A 13,045-nucleotide genomic window follows, 5' to 3' on the forward strand; every position below is an offset into this window, starting at 1 on the left:
AAAGACGAAAAACTAACGGTGAAAAACAGCCTGAGCCTAACCTCTGCTTGGAGAGTATAACAAACTATGTATGTGTGGGCTACCACGTTACTGAAATTCAGTTCGAAAGAAATTGCCTTTAGTATGGGGGAGGAATTCTATGGCATGTTATAATATTGATAAATGCAACGTATTTTAACGAACAGAAAGCTGAAACACGAGTACAAATTTTTACAATTTATATTCTTTCAGGGACGAGCAGTTTCCAGGACGTGATGGACGACTGTTCCGCCTGGCAGCAGCTGGCATCAAGTGGGCCTGACGGAAAGCAGACAGCAATGGGCGGGCGGTGTCATGCCGGGTTTCGTGAGCTGGCCTCTAACATCCCGGTCGACCCCTTCTTGAAGAAATACCATCGCCATCGCGTAGTCCTGTGTGGACACAGCCTTGGCGGCGCCGTGTCACACATTGTCGCGCTCAACATGCTGGTGGAGCTAAAGAGAAGGGGACTCTCCACCGACAACATCATGTCCATCGCGTTCGGAGCGCCGTTCTTCGGTGACGAGGGACTCCGTTCCTACGTGGAGAAGCAGAACCTGTCCGACTGCCTGCTGACCGTGGTGAACCAGAAGGACCCTGTGCCTCGCATTCTTCGATTGGCGGAAGCCGTTCAAACCGCTGTGACAACAGCATCTGGGAAGGTAAGAAGCTAAGCTTTCTTTAATCTCCAGACAGAGCTACTGGTGACATGGAGTTACCAAGGAGTGTTCTGAGCCACCTCCCTCTTTCAGTGACGGCAGGTCCCCGGTGGCTCAGAATGGTCCTTGGCCGGCTGAACTCCTTATGCCACCGGTAGATCTGCCTGGAGATTACGTTTCCTACATGGAAAGCAGTAGCTAAGGGGTTTGTGATAACCAAAGTAGACTTGTGATAACAAATGGTAGATGATCATTGTCCTTGTCATGTTTGTACAGGTGAAAAAGTTCGTCAAAGATGTTAAGCCGTTGTTCACACCGATACTGAAGACGGTATCGGCCTCTGGGGTTGGTGGTCCTGTTGTAGCAGCTGCAGCTATGGCTGCTGGTACCCTGTTGGATCAGCTTCCCGCTGCCATGGATGAACTGGACGGACTGATACGGCAACACGGCGTTACGCTCCAAGAGCTGAACTCCATCTATCGGCCTGTAGGGTGGTACATGTTCATCACGTGCCAAGAGGCTCCTGGCGGTTTACGCACAACGTGGGATGCAGGCTACATCCGAGAGGAAGGGCAGATCAACAGGTTCATATCGGACAGTGGACATCTCACTCGTGAGTACTTCAAAGATTGTTGGAATACACCTTGCTTATTCGCAAAGCATACCTTTTCTGTTTCTTATACTTTGCGATTGTGGACATTCAACTAGTTAGTTGCATGCAGTTTTAAGTAGGTACAAGTACCAGTCTTGCTTTTTAATAACTGTACGTGACTTCACGTCCTACCTACCTCCCAACATAGGAAACAAATGTAGGAACACAAGATTTCCTTAGCATATAGAATGTAACCAATTAAAAATGAAACAATTTACATTGAACAGTTCTACTTTGTTTCTTCTTCTTTCAGGGGATAAGATACACGAACACAAAGCAGTGTGCTATGCAGCAGCCTTCTACAACGTGTCGACCAGGAAAGAGTACGACTCAGTCCTCACACAGGCTCCAGTTTGTGACGTAGTTGACAGCTTTGCCCCCGAGATATGGATCCCTCGCAACGTCTCCATGGAAACAGCCTTCCCTCCACACGTCAATAAAGTTTCTCTTGTCAGCATTGGTACGTAACCCTTATACATATGGTTACGATTAATTAGGATGATTCAAATACCATTTAGAATTGAATATTGAACCAACCTTATCTCTTCATACTATAGTGTAATGTGTTCTTTTAATAGGGATAGTCTAAATGGATATCTTACCTTACCTAGTCCCATCCTCATGCCTAAGGGTCGTTGACTATGTTGGCATTCGGTATCAGCCTTTCCACACCCTCCCTACATGGTGAAAAATTATCTTTGCATCTTTCCATATTCTCCAATTTTAACCATAAACAAGCCGTAAAGAATGTTTTGTCTCCTTTTTGTCAAAAGCAAGCCAGAAAGGGGACAAGGATAGTGGAAAGTTGTTGGTGACCATCGACGGTGAAAACCTAGACTTCTTCGTTCCATCGGAAAAGCCTTTCACAGGTAGCCATCACTTTTTATGCACTTTTATTTTCATGTATCTCTAGCATAAATGTTTATTGGCTGTAAATCATAGTCAGATAATGCAGGGTGAACTGTATGGAGTTTTCTTGATTACGTTTTAAATAAGACTAGGAGAAGGATCTCCTAGTCCCAGTGAAGTTCATGCTGCTGTGCAAAGAAATCTTAACATTTGTTTCCCGTTTAAAGAAATAGCCTCTTCATGGTGGAGACTTTACCTCATTTGATATCATATTTTTCAGGCGTTCCTTATGACGAGACGAGGGGAGTTTCTGTGAACTTCAAAAGTTCTTGCCAAGTTGTTCTCGAGTGTTACCTAACTGATGGAGCGTTCGACCCTTTTCCCACCGTCAAGATTAGAACTCATTTTCATGAGATTTTTCATCAGACTACAAAGGATGAAGTTAAGGTATTTTTGGCAATGTGGTTGAAAATCGTTTGATGAAAATGACCATCATTTTCTTTCTGGTCTCTCCTTTAATTATCCTTTCAACAAGCTTGATTTTCCTCAATAGCTGTGACTATGCTATTGTCTGATGAAATGTTTTCATAATTTACCTTCATACTTTACCAGCACTTCAACCTTGTGTCCTCAGGAATTGAAGGGTTGTACACTGGGCGAGCTCGCTGTTGGACGGTTGAAGCCGGCACTGCTCATCAAGGCAACACAGTGTTGCTTGGCAACGGTGATGATGACACCAGAATCCAGCCGACGAAAGGAACTGGCAAAGAACACCATGATGACGTACCTGGACAAGAGCAGGCGTAACGTCAGAAATGGTTAGACCGTATATAAAAAGAAATTTGGATCATTTAGAAGAATCAAAAATCCCTTTTCTACTTGTTATTTATAAGCTCATTGTATTTACAATAAGAGATGATTGTATTCTTATAGATGATCTATATTCTTTTTTCCACATTCCGCTTTAATTATATATATATATGTATCTTTATATTTAGAGTATTTCATTGTTGTCCTCTTTAGGTAAGAAGAAAACAGAGCTATTCGACATGGTGGCAGATGCCTTATCTGGTGGCCTAGAGCAGCTCAAAGATGACATGCTACAATCTGTGGTGGGTGAGATTGTGGCTGAAGTTGGCAACCATCTCAAGGTGACGTACCCCATGCGTCTCAAAGACTGGGTTCTGGGAACGCTGCTAGGGCTTACAGCGGTGGCTGGTGTGGTAGTTACAGGTAAGGGTTCTCGTAAAGTTAAAATCAATCTTTCGGTATAAAGGGGGCTAGTGGCAGTTCCTATTTCCACTTTATATCCCTTTGGTCACACTGGCCTCTATAGTAATTGACAGCAGATGGTAGTGTTAAAACCTTCACTCAGTGGCTGAATTTCGACTTTGTATCTTTTTGCAACCAAGGGGGAGCTGGTGCTGCTTACATTGGGGCCATAGCGACCACTCTTACTGGAGGTGAGGCAATAGCTGGGGCCCTCGCTGGTATCATAGCGTCCGGAGCTAGCATCGCCGGCAACATCAAGCTTCTTCAGGACTATTTCACCGATGTGGAGAGGAATTACAAGGGTGTTCTCAAGTAAGAGCAAGCTAAGAATCAACGGATCTATAACTTATCTAAATCTTTGCTTCTTTCTTGTCTGTGTGGACGATTCTATATTGAGATTATATCTGGACATTGAAATGAACATATTGTTACTGTATCACAGGATGCTTATAGAGGAGCTGCCATCTGTGCAGGATGTGAACGAAGAGAACTCCATCCGTGACAAGGCACTGGACGATGACGTGTACAGTCTGGAATCTGCTCTCATGACCAAGTATGAGGTGTGTTATGCATAAAAGTGTGTAACTTTGTGACAAAACTCTAAATCAGGCACTCAAACAAATGTCTACAAATGGTACACGTAGGTTTCGTGATGATAATGTATAAAGGTGGTTTTAATGTTTGGTGAAAACGACAGGTTTCTGTTGCTAGCACTGAACCGGTACCTTGATGCTACTTGACAGAGAATCGTATTTTTTTCTTTTAGATGCTTGGATGTTTGGATCAAGATTTTGACCACATTGCAAAAATTCACCCATTCGAGTCTACTTGGGGGAAGACGCTAAGCACAGCAACTAAAGAGTCGCAACGGGAGGCAGTGAGACGCTGTCAGATGACCTGTGACCTGTTCCGGATCCGTCAGCTGCTCATGAAGACTTGCTTCGTGGGTCTGATCGGTCCGCAAGACTCAGGCAAGACGACACTCATCAAGACGCTCTGGGGAATGGAGGAGGTGAAAGACATCGGGTTCCAGAAGCACACCGAGACAGCCGTGCTTTACAAGGCCAGGGGCACGGAGAGGATGGTGGTAAGAAGTTCAAATCTTTACGTATTGTTGTACGTATGGTTAAAACCTGTATTTGGTCACCTGGCAAATCCTTCAACAGCCATTCTAAACCTTCCTGAATCCCCATTTTGCGCTCTTGGGTCTTGTACCAATCTATGCGTGTACAAATATCTCCATCTATGCACAGATATAGACTTGAAGTACAATGTCGTAGAATAATATTTCCATCCATCTTGATATTCAGATTGTGGACTTTCCCGGCACGACCACAGTGGATACCCAGGTGGCCACGCTAGTGAACCACTGCGGCGGACTGGCCAGTTTCTTTATCCTCGTCATGCCGTTCACAGGAGATCCCAGTAAGATTAACATTGATCAACTCGAGACGGTGAAGAGCTTCGATTGTTCCTTCATCGTCTGTATCAACCAGTGTGGACGTTTTCCTGACGCTTTTGAGGTAGGTCGTTATGTTTCGAATTTCTTGTATGGCATTGATCATTTCAACGTAATCAAATCTTGCTTTTCCTTGCCAGTGTTTAGGGGAGGTGTGTGTGTGAGAGAGAGGGGGGTGGGGGTGGAGAGAGTATTGGTGCGTTTGTGTGTGTGTGTGTGTGTGTGTGTGTGTGTGTGTGTGTGTGTGTGTATGCGTGTGTCCAAATATCTTGGGCATATTTTATTTTATCATTGAACTGAAACTGTTCTTTGCCTAAAATTTTCATTATCTAACACCAATGTTTACATGCATAAATTTTGTTTCTTTTTCCTCTCAGACCAAGGAAAACACAGACAAGTTTCGTGCTGACTTCTCCAAGGAACTAAAGGTACAACCTTCTGACATCCTCTTCACCGACTTCAAGAAGTGCACCCCAAAGATGCGCGCAGTGGGGCTGGTGGGGGTGGATGACGTCAGGCGGTGGATCAAAGACTGGCTGGTGAGGTATGACGTGTTCGGGAAGGGCGAACCTGAGCTGAGCAGGGCTGTGAACGAGCAGGCAGCTGCGAAGGGTGCAGATGCTTAGATTTGAGTCTTTGCTTTCCAGCTTTAGAGCCCTATAGAGTACTACAGAAACAAAACTGTTAATTGATGTATAGAAATTATCCAACAGGTGGCTATGAAGGGTACAGATGCTTAGATTGGCAGAACTAATACCATTCCCTGCTTTCCAGCATATGGCACAAAACAGGGAATCACTGCCTGACATTTGGCGTGGTGGCTTCATTTTGACATGCGATAAGTAAACAATATAAAATGTATTTTTTGTAAACGTGTGCTCAATGGAATCAAACTTGTCATGAAATTTTGATACACTCGTATATCGTCTAATACAGTTACCATTGTGCCTTAATAGTTGATGTAATTGTATTGTCTCCATATCTCAATAATTAATACAGATGTATTTTTCTTTGAAAAGTAACAAAGAAATTTAATTTCATGGCTCATCAAATGAATGCGCATTGCGTCTGGTTAATAATATTTGTATGTGACTTGTCAAACGAAATATTAATATTTGAGTATAATTCGATTGTGGGAGCCGGCAGGTCATACAGTTGATTTTATTGTCATTTGATTTGCACTTAATTCGATTCAATCGGTTTTACAACTGTTAGGTTAAGGAAAAGGGTTCTTCCACACTTTGTAAATGCTGTAAATTGATTGTCCTGTATATGGATGTAAATCATAAGGTTATAATATCATAAGTTTGCAAAATAATCTATGCATTCAGATTTCTGAGGCCATTTGGTTTTTAGTTATCATTCAAAGGGAGAAATCTGGGAAAGTTCAAGCATTCAACACATATTACCCTAGTATATTATGCTCAACTTTGCTGTCCATGAGATTTTTCTGATTTGAATAAAATTTGAAAAGATGTTGCTGGATGTGTTTTTGTGATGTTTCCGCTTTAGTACTGCTATAAGTAAAGGCCAGCTGTAAGGTACAGAACCTTAAATTCACACACTGATCTAACTTTCCGTCAAAACAGGTGACCTATGGTACAATAGATTTGAACGCCTTTTAAGGCGTTAAAATATATCAAGACAGAAAACAACTACTTTTCCTTGACTCCTCAAGACTAGTTAACTTCTGGAATTCTGCTATCAGTAGGACTGGAACAGTGCAAATATATCCCTTGGACAGGTAGTGAGATCCATGATGGAGAAAGTATCCGTTCAAACTTTGAAAAAAATATGATAAGTATGATAAACATGCCAGCGGTCTGGAATCTTGCGAGTTGCCGAAGAAATCAGCTGAAATGCAGTTTAGATCCGCATGAAGTCGCTGGGTAGAAGAATTAAACCATGAACACAATCCAAAATGGGAAGTGCAGAGTCGTTTGATAGCTTAGGAATTAGTTTCCACATACATATCTGGATGAGAATAGACTATACCTGGCTGATTGTAGGAATTATTGGAACTAGTGGTGCTCGTGCCCAGTTTAGTCAGATTTGAATTATTACTTAAACCCACCAAATCAGTGCACACCTTTTTCACATTTGACAAGGATGTTATGTTGTTGATTTTGTTGGGTTTGGGGATCGGGACTGTCACCTGATATGATATTTGACCAGCACATTACAAGCTAACTATCCTTTAGTACTAAAAAAACGTTGCATTTATCGATGTAATAATGTGTAAAACTCCTTCATTAAACTAACTTACAAATTGACAGATGACAGATTTTTCCCAGTTGAAATTCAGCAACGTGGTGTACCACATGCACACAGTTTTAATTTTAGTAACTAGTAGTCCACAAGAACATGGTTTAATTTCAGTAACAGGCCTAGGGCAGCACCAACATACATGGTTGAATTTCAGTAATGGGGTAGCCCAAACGTACATGGTTGAATTTCAGCACAGGGGTAGCCCACACGTACATGGTTGAATTTCAGTAATGGGTAGCCCACACGTACATGGTTGAATTTCAGTAATGGGTAGCCCACACGTACATGGTTGAATTCAGTAATGGGGTAGACCACACGTGCATGGTTGAATTTCAGTAATAGGGTAGCCACACGTGCATGGTTGAATTTCAGTAACAGGGTAGCCCACACGTACTTGGTTGGATTTCAGTAATGGGGTAGACCACAAGTGCATGGTTGAATTTCAGTAATAGGGTAGACCACACGTGCATGGTTGAATTTCAGTAATGGGGTAGACCACACGTGCATGGTTGAATTTCAGTAATAGGGTAGCCCACACGTGCATGGTTGAATTTCAGTAACAGGGTAGCCCACACGTACTTGGTTGGATTTCAGTAATGGGGTAGACCACACGTGCATGGTTGAATTTCAGTAATAGGGTAGCCCACACGTGCATGGTTGAATTTCAGTAATAGGGTAGCCCACACGTACATGGTTGGATTTCAGTAATGGGGTAGACCACACGTGCATGGTTGGATTTCAGTAATGGGGTAGCCCACACGTGCATGGTTGAATTTCAGTAATAGGGTAGCCCACACGTACATGGTTGAATTTCAGTAATGGGGTAGCCCACACGTACATGGTTTAATTTCGATAACGTGGAAGCCCACACGTACATTGTTGAATTTCAGTTTACAATCAAGATATTAGAGAACACAAAAAGTAGGCAAAGAAGCTGAAAGTCCTATTTTTTGACGCTCCAATGCTGAATATCCCGCTTAGCTTTGTCATGTGACCCAGGCAGTGAATAACCGTTTTGCCTAAAAAAACTTGTAAAAGATTCGCTCTTTTCACATGGTGATGCGTGCCTATCAAATATGTAGCCAATTGTCAATGGTTAGGCATAAATATCAGTGCAGTGACATTTATGGTGATTCACAAATACCTGTCGGGCTGTTGTTTCTGATATTCAACTCCATATCGTCAATACTAAACGTCTCGATAGACCTGGCACACATAAATTCTCTGTAGTGGAATCAAATACGTAAAAGGATCAGAGTTTGTTCTTCAAGGCCATCCTCATCCAACAACGACTTGATGTTAGCACATACGAAGTAACTTATAACGCAATAGATGGATACGAGTCAGTGTTACTGTTTGTCAGCAGTAGACATTTTTTTTATACAAACAGTTCAGTGACATAGAGCACAAAACATGGCTCTTAGTTTGAGCTACATATATCAAATTGTGTAAACATGCACAGAGTACATGCCGGTACCCAATTAGTTCTTTGTGTACAAAGTCGACAATATCGGCAGTCTCGATCGAACCCTGGGTGATAAGCCCTGGTTCGGTTAAAGGGTATCGCAGTGAACCAATAGAACAATAATCCAACAAAAACCTTTGAACGCGTTATCAACTATACATGCAATATACAGCCTTCCAAGAAGCTTCTGGGTTTTGGTTGGGGATTTCCCGTTTTAATTCACAGGTGGGTACAACTGACTTAGCCAAACGACACGGAAAAAAAACACAATCGGGTCGAAAACGATTGTATTTAGCAAAAGTTACTGTTTCCATTCAAGACTCATTGGAAAGGTTGTTGTCCCTCAAAACAACACTTCCCATATAAACACCAACCGGACCCTCTTCAATAACGACCGACCCCAGTGATCACGAGGCGAGCAGGTGACAGTCACACTGTAACAAGTAAGTGGAAGACAGACGACAGACAAGTTGCGTCATTAGCACCGCACAGTCACAGTACAGCTGTGGTAAGTACCTATCTGTCTTATGCATATCCAGGAAAGTCCGATGCTGAAGTACTGAAAGTACTGACATGATCTGTCATGTTTTCGATGGATTACCCTTGAAAGAAAATGCGGCGTTTCCCATAACAAAAATCACAGTTGAGCTAATCTCTTATGTGCGCTTCCACAGTTGAACTTCCCTCCGCAGATCAAAGGCGCGATGCCGAAATCAAAGGCCCTTTAACGACGCCACCAACAATGCATACACTAGTACTGTAACAAAGTTTTTGTTATGGGTTTCTCATTCACTAGTTACAACAAGTACCATGGCCCAACTATATTAAAAATCGGAAATAGTTCAGAAAGGATAGGATAACATTAACCCAAGGTTGTTGAGTACAAACACCGAAGACTTTAAGTGCACATGTCTGTAAGGATCAAACAATTGTGCTCAGGGCAAATAAAATCGATTTGGTTCATATTTTGCGCAGCAATAGTACGTGGACCCGTACAACCTTCAAAATAGTTTTTTTTTGTCAAAACTCATTGTTGCCTTGGCAACAAGCCACGCTAGTTTTGAGGCTATTGTCACAGATTTATCCATGTCAACAACATGAAAATTGGCAAAAGGGAAGTTAATGACCCAATCACCTCCAAATGCTTCAACATAATTTCTGACGTTTCCAATATGTTGTAGTGCAATATCTATGTTCACTTCACCACTGACACGTCCGATGCCAGACGCACAAAATTATAGCACATGCTATATAACATCAATAAAAGTATTATACAAGGTCTTCTGTGGTCATATTGTCAGTCTTCTTTTCTAAAATGTGTAAAAATTGCTGTGTGTATAGTTTGTGTTCTTATGTTTGTGTGACTATTATCTATGGGTTGCATACCTGAAATAATCAAATTCATACCAAAAAAAGGTTCCTATTAGACTGAAAAAATCTAAACTTGAACAAAATAGTTCTGAAGTCGATGTATCGATAGCTTTCAGTCCACTGGCAGTCTCAAAACAATGCGAGGATTTCAATAATCGCAAAATAAGGGGGTTTGTCCAATTGTGAAAGTATAAAACATTTTGCTTGAAGCAAATATATAGATTTGCAACAAATAAATAGATACATAAAATAGCCAATTGATTCATCCTTCAAAGTTTGTCTTCTTGTCTTGTTAGTGCATGACTGTTACTAGAAGTGGGCCACTTTTAGTGATTTCGGGAAAATGTACTATTATCAATTTGATGCTTGCAGAAGTTAGGACAAATTTCTCTTCGAGTGTAGCTAACCTGTCACCGGACAAGAATCCAAACTTTGCTATGATTCATATCATAGCTATTCTATGTATCTATGCAGCTTTGTAACTTACTGCTCCTCAAATGAGAGGAGAGATCAATTTTCAAGCCTTAAAACATCGCTTTGTTTTGAGGCTGACTGTGGACTGAAAGTTATCTGTATTTCGATTATTTTGCGCAAGGACCCTTTTCTCTTTTTTGGCCAGTTTCCATGTTGTCGACATGCAACAATCTGTACAAATGGCCTCAAAACTTGCTTGGACTCTTCCAATTCTTACAATGAAGTTTGACCGGAAAAGAAGCTTTTTTGAGCTGTTGTTGGCCACGATTGCTATGCAAACTAAGATTGAATCAATTATTCGACCTTGAGCTCATATTTGCAGACCCCACTTTGTCAACAAACCTTCAAAATGATGTTTTTATGACACGCAGGCAAAAACAAACTTTGTGACTAACTGTTTAAGATTTGGTAGTTTAAAAAAAACGTAAATGGAAGTTTAGTAGTGATGCTGACATATACTTCAACAATTCGACAAAATAAAAACAGCGACTAATTCAACTAAATGAATATGATTAAAAACAACATAACATTTTATCGGTGAAATTCGTTGATCACTTTGTCAAATCACTCCACCGCAGCAACGCTGCCAACTTACTGCAGCTTCAGTGAGATACCTCCTTTAGGATTAGGCCCTAATTGCAATTCTAGTTCTCGTCAACCACAAATTTGACCCGGTGGACTGCCGGATACCGGGGATACCACTCAGTCACGGCTTCAATTTGTTCCCGGGACCCAGGTCAACCCGGTGCCCGGTCGGAACAAAAAATGCCCCATGAGCAGCAAGATGTCCTACGGTACCACGTAGGAGTCACGCGCGCCAGAAAGTGCAAGAAAAAAAAACAGCCCGGCAGGGCCCCTTTCTCGAATCGTTACCTAAGCCGTAGTAAGCATGTACCCTGTTTTGAAACAGGGCATCAATTCCATGCAAGATGGCGAGTGCTGAAAGTAGCGACTCCAGTTCTACAGCATGGTTTGTCTATCCTGAGACGGGGCTTCGAAGGAAACTGAAGCTGAAAAATGCAACCCCGAAGAAACTAAAACAAGCTCTCAAGCTGCCGGGGTATCCTGACCATCTTATCGACATAGAAGAGGAAGAAGCCATCTTCTTAGACGAGGATGGTAATGACAGCCTGTTCCCAGACTTGGTGCCCGACAAAGAGTACGAAGTCCAAGTTGGAGATGTTGGTGACGTCACTGGTAAGTTAATAGTAAGGTGGAAGGTGCGTTATTTTACACTTGGTGAATATGTTGCGCATTAGATAAGAACAAGTCCATCTTGATGTAGGCACACGGGTTGAAATTAGCTGGACACTGTTGTGTATTTGACATACGCATGTCGTGTACTTATAGATGACTGTGTAAGTATGACATTGCTGTCTCAAAATATTGTCCTTGTCATATTTACACAGACCTGCCTCTGCCAATTCCGAACATAGACGGGCTGGCTTATATATATAATCAATCAATCAATCAAATAATGGTGACACCGATCACAAAATCACCATATATGGTGACTTTCATAAGTAAATTACAAAACCCATCGGACGGAAAACGACGAACTGTGTATTCTATTCCATTCCAATCTGTTCTGTTTTGTTCCATTCCATTCATTCTGTTTAATTCATTAAATTCATTACAATTATATTCTATTCTGCTTTATTTGGGGTTGTACCCTTCGAAGCTCACACTAGCTGTTGTGGTGGTTATACTCGTTTTATGTCAGTCAGACGTATCTTACCGACGTTCTTACCCCTGTCTCAGTGAACACAGCTGAGAAAGTCCCTACCTCGAAACCAAAGAACCTGCGGGCAGGGGACATCCAGCGCGCGTTGGTGTGCTGTCAGGCTGTCTATGAGGAGACACCAGAAGCCGTACAGGAGTTCCTGACCACAGAACTGACGAGCCATGACTTCGGCAGTGCTTCTGTGTCCTGCTATGGGCCAGTGTCGTACATGGTGGCTGAGACTGAGGACAAGGATGAAGTCTTTATTGCCTTTAGGGGTAAGGCACTACATGTAATAATATACTAAGTACTATTTATTATTGCGGTGTTTGTTTATGGGTACGCTCGCGCCCGTGTATGTATGCTTACTGCTGTGTGTGTCTGTGTGTGTGTGTGCGCGTGTGTGTGTGTGTGTGTGTGTGCGTGTGTGCGTGCGTGCGTGCGTGTGTCTGTGTGTGTCTATGTGTGCGTGTGTACGTGTCTCTGTGTGTGCGTGCGTGCGTGTGTGCGTATGTCTGTGCGTGTGTGTGTGTGTGTGCGTGTGTCCGTGTGTGTGTGTGCGTGTGCGTGCGTGTGTGCGTGTGTCTGTGTGTGTGTGTGCGTGTGTGCCTGCGTGTGTCAGTGTGTGCGTGTCTCTGTGTGTGGCGTGCGTGCGTGTGTGCGTATGTCTGTGTGTGTGTGTGTGTGTGTGTGTGTGTGTGTGTGGCGTGTGTGTGCTTGCGTGTGTGCGTGCGTTTGTGTGTGTGTGTGTGTGTGTGTGTGTGTGTGTGTGTGTGTGTGTGTGTGACATATTTAACGTTTGTATTCATCAGATATAGTCTTATGAACAACTGTT

The 13,045-nt window shown here is 42.5% G+C and overlaps 2 protein-coding genes across 2 annotated transcripts in view; both read left to right on the forward strand.

Annotated features, from left to right (window-relative positions):
- LOC118423418 overlaps positions 1-6,388 on the forward strand; it is a 9,807-nt gene extending 3,419 nt beyond the window's left edge. The window contains exons 4-15 of the mRNA XM_035831561.1: positions 232-680; positions 954-1,290; positions 1,583-1,789; positions 2,103-2,198; positions 2,459-2,625; positions 2,813-2,996; positions 3,202-3,411; positions 3,591-3,762; positions 3,893-4,010; positions 4,217-4,537; positions 4,761-4,973; positions 5,287-6,388. Coding sequence (XP_035687454.1) covers positions 232-680; positions 954-1,290; positions 1,583-1,789; positions 2,103-2,198; positions 2,459-2,625; positions 2,813-2,996; positions 3,202-3,411; positions 3,591-3,762; positions 3,893-4,010; positions 4,217-4,537; positions 4,761-4,973; positions 5,287-5,535 — 2,723 coding nt within the window. The 3' untranslated portion in view covers positions 5,536-6,388. The remainder of the gene's footprint in view (positions 1-231; positions 681-953; positions 1,291-1,582; positions 1,790-2,102; positions 2,199-2,458; positions 2,626-2,812; positions 2,997-3,201; positions 3,412-3,590; positions 3,763-3,892; positions 4,011-4,216; positions 4,538-4,760; positions 4,974-5,286) is intronic.
- Positions 6,389-9,097: 2,709 nt separating this feature from the next.
- Positions 9,098-13,045, forward strand: part of LOC118423420 — a 5,266-nt gene continuing 1,318 nt past the window's right edge. Inside the window, exons 1-3 of the mRNA XM_035831563.1 lie at positions 9,098-9,150; positions 11,398-11,684; positions 12,249-12,488. Coding sequence (XP_035687456.1) covers positions 11,417-11,684; positions 12,249-12,488 — 508 coding nt within the window. The 5' untranslated portion in view covers positions 9,098-9,150; positions 11,398-11,416. The remainder of the gene's footprint in view (positions 9,151-11,397; positions 11,685-12,248; positions 12,489-13,045) is intronic.

This window comes from Branchiostoma floridae, chromosome 9 (assembly GCF_000003815.2).
Source record: "Branchiostoma floridae strain S238N-H82 chromosome 9, Bfl_VNyyK, whole genome shotgun sequence".
NCBI classification, from domain to species: Eukaryota; Metazoa; Chordata; class Leptocardii; order Amphioxiformes; family Branchiostomatidae; genus Branchiostoma; species Branchiostoma floridae.